Raw genomic sequence first — 21,154 nt, forward strand, 5'->3', positions numbered from 1 at the left:
TATATTGCCTCTATTTGTACACCAGCTACCTCATCTTCAGCACTATCACTCCGGTTCCCATCCCCTTGCCAAATTAGGTTAAACCCTCCTGAATAACTAGCCAACCTACCCGCAAAGATATTGGACCCCCTCTGGTTCAGGTGTAACCTGAACCTTTTGTACAGGTCGTATCTTCCCCATTGGTACAGTAATCTGAACCCCTGCCCCCTGCACCAGTTCCTCAGCCATGCATTCACCTGCCAAATCATCCTGTTCCTACCCTCACTGGCATGTAGCATAGGCAGCAGTCCAGAGGTTACTACCTTGGAGTCCTGTTTCTTAGCTTCCTAGCTAGTTCCCTAAAATCTCTCTTCAGGACCTCCTCACCTTGTCTATCCATGTCATTGGTGCCAATATGTACCAAGATTTTTGGCTGCTCACCCTCGTCCTTGAGAATGCCATGGAATCTAACCAAGACGTCCCTGATCCTGGTACCAGGGAGGCATCATACTATCTGAATGTCTCTATCGTGCCAACAGAGCCTCTTTTCTGTTCTTCTGACTAGGGAATCTCCTATCAACACTACAGTCCACTTCACTTCTGTGTTCTTCTCAGCCACAGCACCAGACTCAGTATCAGAGACCCAGTCACTGTAGCTCCTCCCCGGTAAGTTGTCCCCCTCAGTATCTTCAGCATCTAAAGTTGTATACTTATTATTGAGAGGAATGGCCACAGGTGTACTCTGTATTAGCTATGCATTTCCCCTCCTTTTGCCAGTCACCCAGTTACCTGTCTCCAGCAATCTAGGGGTGACTACCTCCCTATAGCTTCTAAGACATCCTCCTTATCCCATGTGATTTGAAGGTCATCAAGCTGCAGCTCCAGTTTTTTCCCTGTTGTTATAGTTAAAGGTTGGTCCTGAGTGATGTAACTTTTTTATCTTCTTTAACAGTGTTTATTATGATGCTGTGTGCTTTGTTCTTCCCTGTTAGGTTCCAGAAGTTCAGGGCAACTACTGTACAAAATTGGATAAAGATATTCAGTCCCCACTACTTATTGAACTGAAAGAACTTGGATATAGTGCACCTGATATTACTTGTATCAAGCAATAAATTGTTCCTGAGAACACCTTGGACTTGGCATTGTGGGAGAAACATTTAAATGCAAATAAGCAAATGACGTAGAATTGTTCAAATTAGTATTATATATGGAATTATTTTTGTCCTGTTCCTAAAATTTTCATGCAGAATTTTATTTGAGCTGGATTAAATTGAGGAACCAATATATGAACAGGTTCTGTAGAATTATGTGTTGGGCATGTGGCCAAGTGGTTAAGGTGTTCATCTAGTTATCTCAAGGTTGCTAGTTCGAGTCTCAGCTGTGGCAGCGTGTTTGTGCCCTTGAGCAAGGCACTTAATCACACACTGCTCTAGTCTGTGCGAGGAGTGGCACCCCACACAGACTTCCGATCTGCGCCTTGTAAGGCATGAAAATGCCTGATGCAGGCCTCTCATGGTCTGAGTCGATGTTCCCTCCCCCCTCCTCCCCTCCCCGCCCTGTAGAATTACGAGCAAAATGTAATAAATATTGGTTAGATCAAAAGAATATTTTTTCTGCTATGATGTTTCAGCAGTGCTGCCTGATGTGTTCTATTCAAAACTGCACAGTATACCAGCTCATAAGGTGGGTTGTAGGTTTGAACTGCAGTGAGGTAATCAGGCCCATTATGAGGCATGTGAGGTCACAATGTATCAAAATTACGAGGATTTCTTTGGGATGGTCAGAGAGTAATTAGTGCAACTAGCTATTGTTTAAATGGGTAAGTAGTCTACAATTATTGGTCTGGTGAAGAATCTATGAGTATTTGTTTCTTAGTTGATATGCTGTTGTAGCGTTGAAAGAACTGGGTAACTATTTTTATCTAGTTTTTTTTATAGTATAATGCTGTGGTCTGTATTTGTTCTGGATTTCATAAAAGGGTAAGGCACTACTTAATTTGTATAATTTGAATTATAATTGGAACAGTCATATTGCACCTCTGCATCCCTTAATTGTGTTTGACTCATCAATTTAGATGTGATGCACAGGGTAGCTTCATTAAAATGTTCAATCTTTGTCAAAATAAGAAATTGATAAATTTCATTCTGCAACTGTCTCTGAGGGGAAGGAGTACAAGCTTGGCAGGTGATAGGTGAAACCAGGTGAAGTGGTTACTGTATATTTTGTACTGTTGGAGGAGGACTAAAACTTGCTATAATTACTAATATGCAGAAAAAGTAATCTTGCTAGTGTCTACAAGAACTTCACCAGAATTTAGTATTTCTAAATCATATAGTGATTATTGTTTTTGAAGTTTGCCTGTAAAGGAGTAAGTGTAGCCAGTCATGACCATTCCTAAGTTTCCATCAGATGTAACCATAAGATAGGAGCAGAATTAAGCCATTTGGACCATCACATCTGCTCTGCCATCTCGTCACAGCTGATCCATTTCTGATTAAGAACCTATCAACCTCAGCCTTAAATACACCCAATAATCTGGCCTGTATAGCTGCCTGTGGCAACAAATTCCACAGATGCACCACCCTCTGGCTGAAGAAATTCCTCCGTATCTTCATTCTAAATGGACGTCCCTCTGGTCCTTAGACTCCCCCACCATAGGAAACATTCTTTCCATATCCACTCTTATTTAGGCCTTTCAACATTTGATAAGGTTGATGGAATCACCCCTCATTCTTCTAAATTCCAGTGAGTAAAGGTTTAGATCTATCAATCGCTCCTTGTATGATGAGCCTTTCATTCTCATGAACCTCTGAACCCTTTCCAATGTCAACACATCCTTTCTTAAATATGGGGCCCAAAACTACTGTTGATGCTTCAAGTGAGGCCTTACTGGTACCTTATGAAGCTTCAGCATTATATCCTTGCTTTTATATTCTAGTCCTTTCAAAATGAATGCTAACATCTCATTTGCTTTCCTTACCACAGACTCCATCTAGAAATGAACCTTTAGGAAATTCTGCAAGTCCCTTTGCACCTTGGATTTTTGATTTTTTTTCTGTCTGTTTAGAAAATGTCTACGCTTTTATTTCTTCTACCAGAGTGCATTACCAAACACTTCCTGACACTATTCCATCTGCCACTTCTTTACACATTCTCCTCATCTGTCTAAGTTCTTCTGCTTCCTTCACCTATCAATATATCCCCAAACGTGGCCACAAAGTCATCAATACCATAATCCAAGTCATTGACATTAACATAAAAAGAAATGTCCCAAAATTGATCTCTGTGGAATACCACTGGTCACTGGCAGCCAACCAGAAAAGGCTCCTTTTATTTCCACCCTATGTATCCTGCCAATCAGCCAATGCTCTATTCATGCTAAAAATCTTTCCTGTAATACCATGGGCTCTTACCTTGCTAAGCAGCCTCATGTGTGGCACCTTGTCAGAGGCCTTCTGAAAATCCAAGTACAGAACATCCACTGATTCTCCTTTGTCTATCCTGCTTGTTATTTTCTCAAATAATTCCAACAAATTTGCCTGTAAGAAGTTTGTTTTCTTCGTGACTGCGTGAGTTTCCTTCGGGTCTCCGATTTCCTCCCATGGTCCAAGGATGTATCGGATGGTAGGTTAATTGGTCATTATAAATTGACCAGTGATTAAGATAGGGTTAAATCAGGGGATTGCTGGGTGGTGTGGTTCGAAGGGCCAGAAGGACCTATTCCATGCTGTATTGTCAGGCAAGATTTTCCCTTGAGGAAGCCATGCTGACTTTGGCCTATTTTATGATGTGCCTCAAAACCACATCCTTGACAATCAGCTTCAACATCTTGGGTCAGACTAACTGGCCTATAATTATTATTATTTTTTTTTAGCCCCTCTCTCTTGAAGAATGGAGTGACATTTGCAATTTTCCCTTCATCCAGAACCATGCTAGAATCAATTGATTCTTGAAAGATCATTGATAATTCCTCTATAATCTCTTCAGCCACCTCTTTCTGTACCCTGGGGCGTACACCATCTGGTCCAGGTGTCTTATCTATCTTCAGATCTTTGTTTCCCAAGAACCTTCTCCCTAGTAATAGCAACTTTACACACTTCGACCTCCTCACACCCTTGAACTTCCAGCATACTACTAGTTAGTGTCTTCCAGAGTGAAAATTGATGCAAAATATTTGGTTTGTTCACCATTTCCTGGTCCCCTATTACCATCTCTCAGGCGTCATTTTCCAGCAGTCTTAATATCTGCTCTCGTCTCATTTACTCTTTATATGTCTGAAAGAAAATTGGCATAACACAAATGTTTTCTGCACTGAATATTGTAACTGATAACCCTCTTAAACTGGAACGAACAGCAGTCAAAAGCAGTACTTAGCCAAAATTATTTTTCAGTAAACACCTTTCATTATCACACACGTTCAATTTCTTGTTATTAACTGGTTAATAATGGTAGGGAAAGTTAGCTATATTTTCATATAGGTAAATTGAAAGTACAACATTTGAAATAATTTTGTAATGTGGGTAATGATTTTATAGGTAGTTATTTAACATCAGGAGTGTCAGGCATGTAAATTGCTATATTTAGTATGATTTAGGAAAGTTAACCATTATTGTATCCATACAAACAAGTGCTATATAATCTATTTTCTGAAATGTGTTTCAGTTTCACTGGAAAATTTGAGTAGTTTTTTCCCAGGTGATCTTATTTCAAAAACAGTTAAGACATGAGAAGTTGAAGGAAAAAAATGTACAAAGATATCACTAAAACTGAAAATCTTACCAAGGGTACTGAACAGGCTAGAACTTTTTTTATATATCTGAATTGCAACCGGAAGGCGATACAGTATTTATAGTTAAAAACACTTTGAAGCAATTTCCAGTTGTCAGGTAAAAATGTAAACTAATTATTAAAGTCATCTTCACATCCAGTAGGGAATTTGGGAGTATCATATGCACTTGGCTTATTTAGAGTGGAAAGCTACTTATGAAAAGGATAAATGGATGATTAGCATAAGTGCATTTAAAAAAGGACTAGCTAAATATGTGTGAGAAATCAGTAAGACATGTAATGCGATGTTAAATTTTTTTTTCATAACTTGCAGAGTCAAAATTTCTCCCATTCTGCAGCAATCAGAATCACATTTCTTATCACTGGTATATGTCATGAAATTTGTTTTGTGGCACCAGTATATTTCAATAAATAATGTAAAAAAATCTATAAATTAAAATAAGAAATGTATATTTAATAAGTAGTGAAAAAGGAGAGCAAAAAAAAAGCTATTGGTGTACATGGGTTCATTGTCCATTCAGAAATCTGATGGCTGAGGGGAAGGAACTCTTCTTGAGATGTTGAGTGTGTGTCTTCAGGGCCTGTACCACCACCTTGATGGTAAAATGAGAAGAGGGCATGTCCTGGGTGGAGGGGTCCTTAATGATGGATTCCACCTTTTAGAGGCATTGCTAATTGAAGGTGTCCTTAATGCTGGGGAAGGTAGTGCCTACGATGGAGCTGACTGATTTTATAACTTTCTGCAACTTTTTCTGATCCTGTGGAATGGCCCCTACGTACCAGCTGATGATGCGGTGGTGAGAATGTTCTTCAAGTTACCTCTGTAGAAATTCGCAACAGTCTTTGGTGATATACAACGTCTCTGAAAACTTCTAATGAAATATAGCTCCTGTGTACTTTATTTGTAATTGCATCAATATGTAGGGCCCAGGGTAGATCTTCAGAGATGTTGACACTAAGGAACTTGAAACTTCTCACCCTTTCCACTGCCGATCCGTCAATGAGCATTGGTGTGTGTTCCTTCGAATTCCTCTTCCTGAAGTCCACAATCAGTTCTTTGGTCTTACTGATGTTGAGTGATAGCTTGTTGCAACACCACTCAACCAGCTGATCGATCTATCTCACTCATCTACATCTCCTTGTTACCATCTGAAATTCTGCCAATAGTAGTTGTATTGTCGGCAATTTTATAGATGCCGTTTGAGCTGTGTCTAGCTACACAGACATGGGTGCAGAGGTAGTAGAGCAGTGGGCGAAGCACAGATTCTTGAGGTGCTCCATTGTTGATTTTCAGCAAAGAGGAGATGTTCTTTCCAATTTGTACAGACTGTGGTCTCCCGGTAAGGAGGTCAAGGATCCAGATGCTGGGCGAGGTACAGAGGACCAGATTTTGGAGTTTATTGATTAGAACTGAAAGTATGATTATGTTGAACGCTGAGCTGTAATTAATAAACAACAGTCTGATGTAGGTATTGTTATTATCCAGGTGATCTAAGGCCGAGTGGAGAGCCAGTGAGATTGAGTCCACTGTAGGCCTATTGTGGCGATAGGCAAATTGAGGCAGGTCCAGGTCCTTAGGCAGGATTTGGTTCTGGCCGTGACCAACCTCTCAAAGCAGTTCGTCACATTAGATGTGAGTGTGCCTGGGCAGCAGTCATTAAGGCAGCTCACCCTGCTCTTCTTGGGCACTGGTATAATTGTTGCCCTTCTCAAGGAGGCAGGAACCTCTGACTGTAGCAAAGAGAGATTGAAGATGTCCTTGAACTCTCCTGCCAATTAGTTGGCACAGGTTTGCAGTGCCCTACAGGGTACACCATTAGGGCCTAAAACCTTGCAAGGGTTTACCACCTTAAAAGATTTTCTACAGTGGTCTAAAGAAGGTCTACAGTGGATGTAATCTCACTGGTTCTCCACACCGAGACAGAGATCACTTGGTGACCAGATGCTGGAGGGATTTCCACAGATGTAGTTTTATTCTCCCTTTCAAAGTGTGCATAAAAGATGTTGAACTCATCTAGGAGTGAAGTATCACAACTATTTATGATGGTAGTTTAATCTTTGTAGAAGTAATGGCCTGCAAACCCTGCTAGAGCTGACAAGCATCCAATTCCAAATCTTAACTTCAATCAGAATTGTTTTTTCACTCTTAAAATAGCCTTCTGTAGGTCATACCTAGAATTTTTGTATAGTTCAGGATTACCGGTCTTGAATACCCTTAGCACCCTACAAATCTCCTGATTCATCCATAGCTTTTGGTTTGGGTATGTCCTGTATGTTCTGGGAGGCACATATTCATCCACATGGCTTGATGAAACCAGGGACATCTGTGGATTATTTATTCAGATTTGAAGGCGAATCCCTGAATTTTGTCCAGTCCACCAACTCAATGCAGTCCCATAAGCTCCACATAAACAGAAGGAAGTGAATAAGTGGTTGATGTCTCAGGCCAAGACCCTTGTTCAGGACTGAGAAGAAAGGGGGAAGATGCCAGAATAAAATAGTGGAAGGGAGAGGAAGGAAACTAGCTGGAAGGTGGGTGGGAAAGGTCAAGGGCTGGCGAAGAAGGAATCTGGTAGGAGATGAGAGTGGACCATAGGGGAAGTGGAAGGAGGACGGGAACTAGGTGAAGTAATAGGCCGGCGAGAAGAGGTAAAAAGTCAGTGTGGGGAATAGAAAGGGAGTAGAATTTGTTTACTGGAAGGAGAAATCTATATTCATGTCATCAGGTTGGAGGCTACCCATATGGAATTTAAGGTGTTGTTCCTCCGCTCTGAGGGTAGCCTCATTTTGGCACAAGAGGAGGCCATGGACCGACATGTCGGAATGGGAATTGGAATGAAAATGTTTGGCCACCGGAGAGTCCTACTTCCCGGTGCTGAGGTGCTCGATGAAACGGTCCCTCAATTTATGACGGGTCTCATCAATGAGGAGGAAACTGCATCAGGAGCACTGGACACAGTAGACGACCCCAACTGATTTGCAGGTGAAGCCTTGCGTCTCCAGGACGGACTGCCTGGGGCCCTTAATGGAGGTGAGGGAGGTGGTGTATGGGCAGGTGCAGCACTTGGACTGCTTCTAGGGCTAAGTTCCGGGAAGGACAAATGGACAAGGGAATTGTGAAGGGAGTGAGCCCTGTGGAAAGTGGAGGGGGGGAGGGAGGTGAAGATATAAAGTAAAAATAATGCATTGTATTTAAAAAGTAATAATTTTAGTAGGTAAAATTGCTGTTTGTGCGCACCTATCCAAAATGCTTGACTGTATGTGTTTCAGATTTTGGTTTGGGATTTTGGAATATTTACATCTATGTAATGAGATACCTTAGGAAAGGGAACCAGGTGTAAACATGAATCCCATTTACATTTTATACACACGCATCTTATATAATTAATAGCTTTTACTATATCGGCTGATTGGATGGATAGTCAGTGGCTGTCTGGCATTGCCATCATTCCCAGCTCTGAATTTATGTGTTACCAGTAAGCGGTCTTTGTCTTGCACTTGTTCATCACTTTTATGTACTGATGCCGCTGTTCAGTTAGATTTTCATCGGCAATTGTCTTGGCAAATTCATCAATGAATTTCTCTACTGTTTCATGATCAGCAGATGCTTTATCACCATAAATCTTTAAAAAATTAATACTGTGCCTTTTCTTAAATTTCTGTAACCAGCCTGCTGAATATTCGCAATTGCCTTCAATTTTCACTTTGTTGTGATAGATCTTGTTTCATGATCAGCATACTATTCACTTCGCTGACTATTCCACTCTATCAATACATGACAAGATCTTCATTTTTCACCTTAAACTGTGTACTTCTATTTTTCATTGACTTTTGTTCATTATATATGTGGTGTTACTTCTCGGCACTATCTGTGATGTGCAGAGACCTATGCATTGGCTTGGAAACTTCACAGTGACTTGTGGAATTTTGCATTTGTGACATCATATCAGCGCTCAAATTTCAGATTTTGGAATTTTGGATAAGGGATGCTCAACCTGTATCTTATTTCAGGAAAGAGTAATTTGGCAATCATTCTTAGGGCCTTTAAAATCATGTTTCCTATGAATGCTTTGGTTCTGAGATTAATTACTTCACCTATCATCAGAGACAAAAATCATTTTTTTCTTTGACTTTTTAAATGTTCTCTCTCTAAGTTAGGATGTTAACTTGTATGCCCTGGTAATGACACAGCAATTGGAAATCTAAGATCCAACAGCCAATCATGCTTTGTTCCTGGTGTATATACATTTTTGCTGAGATACAATATCACTGTTCATTGAATTGTCAAGGATTTTTCTCAAATATGGTTTCAACAAAATAAATCAAAAACTGATGAATGGAAGTTGCTCTAGAAATTCCAGCATGTTAAAATATTTTTGCTTCCCCTTTTCCATTTCTTTGTAATTGTGCAATATCTCTTTAGCTGTGCCTGCCCTCTGTGATTTTGAGGCAAAATATTTTGTACCATGTGACAAATGCTGACCTTGCCATTGTTATTTCCCCAGTTCTTGTTGTTTTAGTGAAATCTGAAATTGGATGTGAATCTGGTAGGGAAATTGAGAAGGGCCACAGTGATGCAACAAGACATGTCATGACTTCTGTATGTTGCTACCCACGTTTTGATCTCTTAACAATGATGTATTTGTTAAGTTAATCCTGGTCTTTAACATTCTTAATGCGACTGACTAAAAGTGTTTTGCTTTCAAACATTTCTAATTAGCCAATAATGTTTATTACTACTTTTGCCTTCAAATTGAGTTTTGGAATGTTTTCAGACTATCGTATAGGTTATTATGTGATTTGTAGGGTACATATCCTCTTGCCCTAAACATTCAAAATGATTTGAATTTGCATTTGGGTGATTCTTTTCAGCATTTTAAAAAAGCACATGTGTTCAGAGGTAGACTTCTGTGGTGCAACAGCATCTTTTTGTTTGTTGGTGACTAGGGTCAAGTGCTATTTTATGGGAAACAGAATAGTCACCATTGCAAATATAATCTGTTGAGCAGTGTGGTCTTGTCAACATAAAGTTCCAAATGCTGGATGTACTTGTACAAATAGGAGAAAATTGGCAACAGCTGGAGTCCACCTGTCAAATTAAGAGGTACTTGTAATAGAGAAACGTTTAGGCTCTGCTTTCAAATGTAGTGAATTTAAAAGTACAATAGCTTTCATTAATGCTGTCGTGTTAATGAGTAAATCACTTTTGTTTGCATATAGTCAAACAAAAGGAAATAGATAAAGCAAGAAAAGAAGCAATGAAAGCGGTGAACAAAACCTTGTGAATGGCTGACTTTTATGGAATTAGAAATATAGTAAGGGGGCAGAATGATAAGTTTAAGAAAGGAATTTCAAAGTGTTTGTCAGATTTGAGAATAGAGTGTTTGGAAGAAGTTGTAGAAGTATAAAATTTTCATGCTCATAGCAAAACCTTTTTTTAAGACTTTGCCCTTTTCCTCCAACCCTGGGGAGGAAAAATTTTAAGCTTGCAATGTTAGAAGTCCAGGTGACAGTGCAAGTCAGTAAGAATAAAGGTGATTGAAAGGAGTGTTGTGGCCTGGGATAAAAACTGTCTGAAATGCGTTCATGATGAATGGCCACACATCATTTATATCAGGACTAGATGAACCAGGAAAGATGGCATGGTGTTGATTATCACTGAGCATGGATTGCAGCTGGCACAAGTGAAATAATGACAATAATATTTATGCAGTGAATTCATTAAACTTTTTGTAAATAAAGATGTCAGTGAACAGAATTTTGGGACCAATCTTAACTTAATTTTGTCTGATCCCAGTTAATGTGAACAAGAATGTATATTTTGAAGGTTAAATATCTGCAAGTACACAGTGTGCAAATTCATCTCCCATGGTTTTGCATGTAAATATTGAACTCACAGATATTGGTTATTTATGATCCCTATTGAATATAAAAGACCTATGTGGCTAAGTCTTCTGTTCTTAAAATGCATTTCTGGAAAACATCAACACAGTTTATTGATCGTTATATCTTTGCTGGAGTAGTATCCTGTTTTACACAAATTTGTGGCTGTCATTCCCACATTGAAAATCTTGACTTTGACATGATTTAACTACTTATCACGACTAACAGTGCCAGTCGAAAATTTTTATCCTTATTTTAGCTCATTTGTTGTGCTTAGCATTAATTTTCCAACTAGTGTGGATGTGAAGAGTTCTAGATTTGGGCATTTTTGCAGAATAAAAAAAATTAAGACAGTGTAATGTAGGTAGCAATTAGTCGTAGACTTACAGGTAGATTGCACTAAACATTGTAGATAGAAGTGAGGGCACAGATTTCTTACTTGTTCATATGCTTGGCTGTACTTTCTTTTTCGCACTTAAATCATTTGACGTGTTGGCAAACATCTTTTCAACCAGAGATCTGAGGGATTGCTACATTTATGCTTAGAGCATATCAATAATACTGATGGATTAGATTAAACAAGGTGCATATTTAGATTACATGACTTTCTCCATATTTCTTATTGTTAATCGGGGTGTGCAGAAAACCATACTATGCAACCTCTGACTGTTAGGCACAGGATAAATCCTGTTTTGCCTAGAAGCAAGTGCTGCTGATTTCAGTATGGTATTTGTGAGCACTTAGCGTAAAATACTGATGATAGTGAACCCAAAGTATGTCATCCTTATCAAGATAATGTATAAATTGGCTAAGATTTTGCTTTTTGCCCAGTGCTTGTTTCATTTTTTTTGGGTGGGGGCGGAGGGAAGAGGGTTAATTCTTCTTGACCAGTAGCCAGGATCATCTTCTCAGGCTTGGGTAGTAAATCAAACAGCTTTTCCTGGCATATTTTGAAGGATGGGCTTCTTGTCTATGACTCAGATGTTACTGAGTTACCAAAAATAAATCTATTGAGGGAACAACCAGCTGCTATTGCTCAAGAATTTGTGGAAAATGAATTTGTTTTTCCCTTGGGGGCAAATGTTTTTCCTCTAGTTAATGATTCCCAAAAGTATTAAGAAAATAGAATGTAATGAGGATACTAGGTTTTGACCTTAATGATAAGGCAAATTGTTGCTACTTAGCAATTATTATCCAGATGTTATAGTTTGAAATGTAGTGAATAACCATATCGCTTTTGTCTGTTATAAATAGGCCACTGGATACGGCAAACCTGAAAACTTGTGGTTATGCTAATGCAGATGTATATTAAAATGTGAAATTTTATTTAATTAGTTATAATTTGCTCTGATCGCACACTTCATTTTCTTAACCTTCAATTCATTCATTGTGCTTTTTATTCATGTTGGTGCTCAATATTGGTCATTGTAACTTAAAGTTGTACAGGAGAACTTTGTTCTGTTTTTTTTAATGTATTCATTCTCTAGGATTTGGGCATCGTTAGGAAGCCATGCATTTGTTGCCAATTCTAATTGCCTTTTAGTACAGGTTTTTCCACAGTTGTTGGATTGTTACATTACAAAGGTCTTTTTTGCCATTTATTCTTCTGTGGTGTAACCAAGAATGGTGCCCAAAACTTAGAATTAAGCAGCTCAAATTAGAATAAAACTTTTTATTTACAAGAGTAATTATGGAAGCATGCCAAGAAAAACATAATGTCTCTAAGTTCATCAACTACAAGCAAAGTTCTCAGCATAAAATTTAGCAATTTCTGAAAAATAAAATTCCTGCAGGTTATCTAAAAGAAACACTGCATAACGTGAGGGCTTTTCTGTATAATAAGCCTTAACAAATGCCAATAAAGTTTAAAATAAGCAGTTGATTGCACCAAAGGGATCAAAACACTATTTACAACTAAGACCCAAAGTCATATGATGAGAAGCTTAAACTCGTAGATCGTTTCTAGGATCTAGACTGCACTGCTAGGAGTAATCATACAAGTAGTTGGAATTGTAAAAATCAAGGGCTTAGAGAAGAAAGGGGTGAGACTAACTGGATGTTTTAAAATTTGAGACTGAAATGGATTTGATGTGCCAAACAGCCCCTTTCCTTGCTGTAACTATTCTGTGAACATGCAAAAGCTACAAGGCCTGATTTTTTCTTTAAAAGACCTGAAATACACGACCCACCCAGCCAACACACTTCGTCCCTCTTCCCTCGGGGAGAAGGCTCAGGAGCTTGAAGACTTGTACGGCCAGATTTGGAACAGCTTCTTTCCGACTGTGATAAGACTGCTGAACGGATCCTGACCCGGATCTGGGCCGTACCCTCCAAATATCCAGACCTGCCTCCTGTTTTTCTTGCACTACCTTACTTTCCCTTTTCTATTTTCTATTTATGATTTATAATTTAAATGTTTAGTATTTACTATCGATTTGTAATCCAGGGAGCGAGAAGCACAGAATCAAATATTGCTGTGATGATTGTACGCTCTACTATCAATTGTTTGGCGACAATAAAGTAAAGTAAATAGCAGAAATGCATGGCTGGTCTATCTAACTAAATTAGATAAATCGTATCTCTTTGGATTCCGAGACTGAAGATAAAACCAGGCATTTTAGGAAACCTAATCAAGAGGCAAGGTCAGAGAACAGGCTCCTAGCTAGGGTGTTCTAATGTTTAATCAAATATAGCTGATATAAATGCTCAATGGGATTGTGCCTTAATGCAAGTATTAGAAAAGCAGCCAGAAAGTGAGAGACTGAAATAAACAGCTAAAATGTAAGCCGGGATGGAATAGTTGAAGAGAAAATGACACAAGCACAGTGGATCTATCTTTTAATGAATTGGTTATAATTTGAAGGAGTAATGCATGAACTCAATAAGCTAACAAGATTTAAAGTCATTCTTAACAATTCATAATAACTAGATGTACAATCTAGTTGTTGCTTCAGATACTATCTGTAGCTGTCACTTTAGATACCATCTGCAATTGTTGTTTTTTGTCCCATCAGACAGTGTTTGTTTTGTATCCAAGGATTGTTCAATACACCATGAAATGCAAATATCAAACCAATCCATTTAGAGATGTGCATGTCATCCTGAGATATTCCTCTTGAATCTTGAGCTGGAATGAAGAATATGGTCCCCATTTTTCTCACGAAACAACATTCCAGTTATTAAAGTCCTTTGGGTCATTTTCAGGCTAATAATGTGAATCTTTCATCTTCATATTATACAATGTTAAGGATATACAATCGACAAAGGAGGGGAGAGTTGATGAGGAAATGCCTGTATGTTATGATCGGAGACCTTGCTGGCTTAAAAGGGTAGTTTTTTTTTCTTCTGCTAATTAACAGTATGTGTTTACTTCTGTCAGTGTGTATCCCATTAAAGTAATTTGAGACATAGATGATCCAACAGCCTTCCCACTGATGGGAAAATATGGTACCACATAACACATGATGCATTGTGCTACTAGAAGCACGCAGCAATCAGATAAATTATATTATACAATGTACCCTCGACTTTCACTGTAACCAACTTGCAAGTTGGACGTTACACTTAAGCATGTTTAGTTACGAGAACCGGCCACATTTAGGCTGGTCATTATAGGTAACTGCATTAACTATGTTAAATACTGCAAAAATAGGAGCTGGCTGAGTGATAATGTATTGCAGGTTTCCCCCGCCATCCAAAGGTAGAGTGTTCCTATGAAACGGTTCATAAGCCGAAATGTCGTAAAGCGAAGAAGCAATTACCATTTATTTATATGGGAAAAATTTGTGAGCGTTCGCAGACCCAAAAATAACCTACCAAATCATGCCAAATAACACATAAAACCTAAAATAACAGTAACATATAGTAAAAGCAGGAATGATATGATAAATACTCAGCCTGTATAAAGAAGAAATAATTACTGCACAATCATTACTGCACTGTTCTCCGTAGCAAAAATCTTGCACAAGTGCCGTCGGCAGAAAATCTCACGCAAGCGCTGTTGGCAAAAACAGGTGCAAGCGCTCTCCAGTAATCTTTAAACTGTGAAGCTGCCAAATCATACCAAATAACACGTAAAAATACACAGCCGATATAAAGTAGAAATAATGTATGTACAGTGTAGTATCACTTACCGGAATTGGTTCAGCGCAGAGCACACTGATGCTGGTGTGTTAGACTGAGTCGTCGCAGGTTGGGTGGTGCAGTGGCTCCCACCCTCCAGGCTGCCGACTGATAGATTGCTGCGAAGCACACAGGGGTACAGTGGTAGCCGGGAGGCATTCAGCACATCTTTAAGAAAAAAGCCGAAATAAACATGCTAATTAATTAGGTGCCGCGCGGCATGTAATTGTTGGCCCAGATCAGTGCCGATTTCCGATTGCGTCGTCTCTGATCTGAGCCGATAATTACGTGTTGGGCGGCACCTAATTAATTAGCATGCTTATTTCGGCTTTTTTCTTAAAGATGTGCTGTGTGCCTCCCGGCTACCACTGCATTCTCCGCGAATCGCGGGCTGGTGGGACACTGGGGTGTCATCTCGTCGTCTGTTTCCATTAGGGCAGGTGGCTCATCTTCTCCTATGACTGCCTGCCTCGATGTGGAAGGTCGAGGTTTGTTGTCTGCTATGGCTGATGCAGAAGGCTTGCTTGACTGCGTAACCTCGCGCATTTTTCTATCATTCAGTTCTTTGTAAGGACTCAAACCATCCTGCAAATATCCCCTAAACCTACATACCCTTTCAAAATTAAAGTCGTACTTTATCGTTGCAGTGAAGATCTCACACAGTTGCTTCACGTTCAGTTCCTGGACGACTTCACTTTCGGTCCGTTCGCTACTGCATTCAGTTTCAATTGTTATCCTTTCCTCTTCCAATTGCATCAGCTCTTCTCTATCAGTTCTTGGTCATGGGATGCCAAAACCTCTTCAACATCATGTTCGTCAGCTCCCACAAGCCAAACTCACTTAGTCCTTATTTCGTTCACCACGATCGAAATGCTTAATTATGTCTAGTTTTACGCTAAGTGCAACACCCTTACGAGCTCTTTTAAGGCTTTTCCAATACCTTAGAACTCATCTTGCAACGACTGCTGACAGGCACGTGGTTAAGCAAGGCTGGCTAGAAAACTGTTCCGAATCCGGGAGAGAGCGGCTGCTCGGGGCGCGCGTTGCCTTTTATCGCACGCTGATTTTTTTTCGTAACAGTGAAAGCACCTTCTGAAAGCGAAAACGGTACTAATGTAGGTCTTTCATAAAAGTGAGGTTTTGTAAAGCGAACGTTCGAAAAGCGGGGGACACCTGTATTTAAAGCTATTATTTAGCCTCCCTCTATACTTGCTGCCTCAGTAAAGCACTCAACTTAATCAGAACACCCCAGCTTCAATAGAGTTTCTTATCCCCTTGGAAGCACATACCACTGGGGTCAAGGGCAGCTTCTATGCTGCTGGTATAAGACTTGACCTCCCATGCTCAAAATCACGCTTACTATTCCTGATCATTCTTCTGCTGTACAAGACTTGTCAGTGCAGTGGCATTCACTGTACAAGTCCTACCCTGAATTGAAGGTCCAAACTACGTCACCTCACACCTAACTAAAATCCATTTGCCATTCCTCCGTCTGTCTCCTTAATTGTTCAAAATCTCTTTGCAATTCATTGTAGCCTGCTTCACCTTCAACATAGTATCATCATTAAACATTAATTGTGTCATGTGCATTCATATTTAAATCAATTGCATAAATAGTGAATTAGATTAGATTATGAGGACACGCAGTCCTCTTTTATTGTCATTTAGTAATGCATGCATTAAGAAATGATACAATATTCCTCCAGTGTGATATCACAAAAACACAGGACAGACCAATACTGAAAAACTAACAAAACCACATAATTATAACATATAGTTACAATAGTGCAACAATACCATAACTTGATGAAGAACAGGCCATGGCACAGTAAAAAAGTTCAAGGTTCTCGAATGTCCCACATCTCACGCAGACGGGAGAAGGAAGAAAACTCTCCCTGCCATGCCCGACCACAGTCCGACTCTGAGTCGTCCAAAAACTTCGAGCTCCGATCAGCCCTCCGACACCGAGTACGGAGCACCATCTCTATCCGATCGATTCAACCTCAGCCTCGGTCACCAGCAGCAGGCAAAGCCGGGGATTTTGGGACCTTCCCTCCAGAAGATTCTGGATCGCCCAGTAACAGCAGCAGCGAACCGGCGTTTCAGAAATTTCTCCAGATGTTCCTCTGTACTTTCACGTCTGTCTCCATCAAATCAGAATTGTCCATGACCCCTATTTAAGGGAGACGATATCATTTTCACCGGAGAGCTGCGCACGTGCATCGCGCTGCTATCTTCTCCTCCCGATGCACCCAGGGCACCCATCTAGTCACAAGCTTCTAGTTAGAGGATCAATCTTCAATCATCACCCTGTGCTTCCTGTCATTGAGCCAATCCACCTTGCTAGTGCCCCCTAAATCTCAAGTGACCTAACCTTCCAGATCAGCTTGCCATACAGGACCTTGACAGAGACCTTACTAAAGTTCGTATGGATGCCATCTACTGCCCTACCCTTCATCCATCCTTTTAACTCTTTGGAGAAACTCCAAAAGATTCATCAGACTTAACCTTCCTCACACAAAACTATGCTGACTCTTCCTGATCAGGACTTAACTATCTAAGTGATGGTAGATCTTGTCCCTCAGGACTCCTTTCTGTAACTACCCTGCAACTGAAGTCAGGCTCACTGGCCTATAGTTCTCTGGCCTGTCCTTTTTCATGTATAAAGCTTAATAAAAAAAATTATGGCACAGAAAGATATTACGGTTAAAGTAAGTTACTTTCATTTATCCTACTACCCAGCACTCGGTCTACATGTCTAGATAGTTAAGATGAGGGTTGAAATGATTGTCATTTCAATCCTCATCTTCGTCAAATCTGTTTTTATCTTTCTAAATTTTGCAACCATAAATCATTTTCAACAAATATTTGTTTTTATATTTGGTGTGATTATATTTTTTGTAAATTTCATAATTTTTAAAAAAAATTCAGGAAAATTTTGCATTGAATTTGTGTGCTTCCATTTCTGTAGGGGTTAAATATTGTAGCATCAATAACTTGGAAAATACTTTTTGGCTTAATGTGCCAGAAATATTTGATTTTTTGTGTGATAAGAATTTATGGTTGACTGAAATTTTATTTCTTGGTGCAGGATTTGGCAGAAAGGATGTTGTTGAACACCTCTTACAAAATGGTGCAAATGTTCATGCACGTGACGATGGTGGTCTGATCCCACTTCATAATGCCTGCTCATTTGGTCATGCAGAAGTTGTCAGTTTGCTGCTATGTCACGGAGCAGATTCAAATGCTCGAGATAATTGGAATTATACTCCTCTGCATGAAGCAGCAATCAAAGGAAAGATTGATGTCTGCATTGGTAAGTAATTCAATAATTTTGCAAGGTTATTGATAATTAAAATTGTGTTGATACAGTTAGAAAGTTTCAGAAGTGATAATGGCAAGAAGTGTCCAGGAAGGTGTTTCCTTTCCATTTCAGGAAAATCAAGTAAGGTTTCTTTAACTGAATACTTCGCAAAATATCCACTTGTCATTTACAAGAGTAGGCAAAAGCTGAGCCAAAATCCTTAAAAAAAAAAGCTCTAATATTGAAACATGTTAGGATTAATATACAAGTATGGATAAAAACAGGATTACTTGAAGTAAATTAAGTTGCATTCAAACATAACATTAACTAGGAAAAGAAAAAAACAAAGTATTTTAGTAGTGACCTAGGGAATCCTGGAAAGTATCATTTAAATTAAAACATCTCAGAAATAAGTGCTGCACAGGATTTATTTTCAAAGGTAAGATGGAAATGAAAGTGCTAGAAATGAAAGTTCTCAAAATTCAGATTTAAAAAAATAAATTCCAGGTGTCTTTGCCATCAGGGGAAACCACTGGCTCTGCCTTTGAGACTACAGATAATCATCTTGGAAAGAGTAGATATGTTAAATGTGAAAACATTTGCTGACAATTGAATAAAATTTGACAAAAGTTGTTTCCTTTTGATAAAGGTGTGAGCAGAGTATGGCAACTGTTTATATATGCTGAAATGTAACATTCAGGAACTTATTTCTTGAAAAATCAGCATTTCTCATATCACTCCATTACTGTAGCTATGGTTCATCTTACATTGTGGGTAAGCTCCTAGTTCCTGGAAGGAGAATGCTTAAATGTTTGTGTATAAAGTTTTTCCCTACCTTTGTTCTTGAGTCTACAAGTTTAGTGAGCCCAATATTGATTAAAAGCTTATACATGAAAAATTTGCCATGTCTTTTTCCCTCCCTCTAGAACGAAGATGATATGACAATAGTATAGGTTCAGGAATGTTTCCAGCAATGGGTGAAATTCATTGGCATTGTCTAGATAAACTTATCTTTCATTCATTGTGATTTAAAAAAAACTTTCCCCATGTGAAGTTATTAAGATGAATCTGATATTTAAAAGATGTGGCGTGCATTTTTAAAGGGAGGAAAATTGCTTTAAAAAGAACCAACACCCCTAAGAAGGAGGGGAAGGGGTGGTAACAGAACTGTGTGAAATGAAATGAGGATAGTTGACCTTCCTGTCAAGCATGGTGCAGAATTCCCAATGGAAGAAAACAAACTATAATGGAAGCTTGGGTAGGCAAGATACATTATTTTGCACAAATACAGTGGGGCTTGAGCAAGATCATTGCTCAGCATGCTGAGCTTCATGGGTTCAGTGCATTTGCTTTATTTATCGCATTACCATCCCTTTTTTCTTTGAAATTGACTACTTGTAACTTATGATGAAAATATAGTAAATGGCTATTTTATCTATAGAACTCGAGTCAAATGATACCGTGAATGAGATAAGATAAAATGTATTCATATGCTTACTCATCTTTCAACGATTTTAATTTTTTTCTTCTGTGGATGAATGGGATTTGGAAAATTTCAACAGTAGAACTAGGTAAAGAATAAGATTTCCTGGTTTTCCTGGTGCAGTTCTCAAAACTGCATATGCTTTATTTTACAAAAATACTGGAAGCAGTTAGTGGAAAGAGAAACAGTAATAATCTTAGGTTGTAGAACCTTTGTAAGAATAGGGAAAAGTATTTTCTTTTTGTTCTTTTCTCAATTTTACTTTTCAGCTCAACTTTAGTAAGAGAGCCAGTTTATCCCATTTGAGAAGATGGTCGAACAGTTATTTTCAAAGAAATTCTGCTCAGTGTTTTCTCCCTCATTTACATTTGCAGGATGAAATATCTTCACAGAAGCATGTAAGATAAATTGTTTGTTACCTTCATTTAATGAACTGTTTTCCTGGTTTGACAATCGGAATTTTCTTCACCTAGTTCTACCTGATGAAGTTTTCCAAATCCCACTCAGCAAAAATTTGAGAAGGCCAGTGGTGTAGCCATTGTGACATTTGAGTTGATTTTGGAAGAGGGTTCTTTTGAGCATCTTGGGAGAGGTCCATGGCCCATTAAGACTAGGAGAATTTAGCAGTAATGTCAATGAAAATTTCATAGAAATGAGAGATAGTGCTAATGTTTGTTATACGACATAAAGACAACTTGTCCAGTGACTGTAGAATTAATTACAATTTATGAAACTTTTAAATGGTGTAGAATGTGAATTAGTATAAGTCCAACTGGGTACTTGTCAAGGGAGAGTAATTAATAAATAAATTAAATCATTAACAGTTTAAAGCAATTTACAATATTAAGCTTTCCACTTTTGAATAACTTAGACCAGGGGTCCCCAACCTTTTTTGCACTGTGGACCGGTTTAATATTGACAATATTCTTGCGGACTGGCTGACCCGGTGGGGGGGGGGGGGTGGTGGTGATCAAGTGAGGTTAAACTCACCTCAACTTGTCTTTTACAGTTAGAATTGCCAACTTTCTTGCTCCCAAATAAGGGACAAAAGTAGCAGTCAAATTCTGGCGAAGAGTCCCAGCCTGAAACATTGACTGTACCTCTTCCTGTCGATGCTGCCTGGCCTGCTGCGTTCACCGGCATTTTTTGTGTGTGTTGACGGGACACTTGTGTTTACCCCGACAGTTCAACAGTGCGTGACAGGGAATGAGGAAAGGTGCAGCTGATCATATCGTTTCCTTGTGGCCCGGTAGCACATGCCACCGCTGACTTAGACCATAAGACATAAGAGCAGAAAGATGCAATCTAAAAATTAAAACCTAAAAATGTGCACGCATAAATGAGATTGAATCTGAAAATGAGTATTTTTGAATATCTAATTTAATTGATTAGTTGGCCATTCATTAGGATCATGCAATATCAGGTATTGCTTGTTGATTATCGTATACTCAGATTCATCAATCTATTGTATTTATGCTGTCTGTGTTTTGTGAGGTTTACTCTATGTAAATTGAAAGATTTCAGGCCATCCACAATTGTATAGATTGTTGAGTTAGAGGCACACTGGGAAAGCAAGAAGCATGTCACTGATATTG

At 39.0% G+C, this 21,154-nt stretch overlaps 1 protein-coding gene across 2 annotated transcripts in view; it reads left to right on the forward strand.

Annotated features, from left to right (window-relative positions):
• LOC134357469 (poly [ADP-ribose] polymerase tankyrase-1) overlaps positions 1 to 21,154 on the forward strand; it is a 127,983-nt gene that overhangs the window by 10,663 nt on the left and 96,166 nt on the right. For both annotated transcript variants that reach the window (XM_063069080.1, XM_063069081.1), the window contains exon 2: positions 17,864 to 18,088. In XM_063069080.1, coding sequence (XP_062925150.1) covers positions 17,864 to 18,088 — 225 coding nt within the window. The remainder of the gene's footprint in view (positions 1 to 17,863; positions 18,089 to 21,154) is intronic.

This window comes from Mobula hypostoma, chromosome 16 (assembly GCF_963921235.1).
Source record: "Mobula hypostoma chromosome 16, sMobHyp1.1, whole genome shotgun sequence".
NCBI classification, from domain to species: domain Eukaryota; kingdom Metazoa; phylum Chordata; class Chondrichthyes; order Myliobatiformes; family Myliobatidae; genus Mobula; species Mobula hypostoma.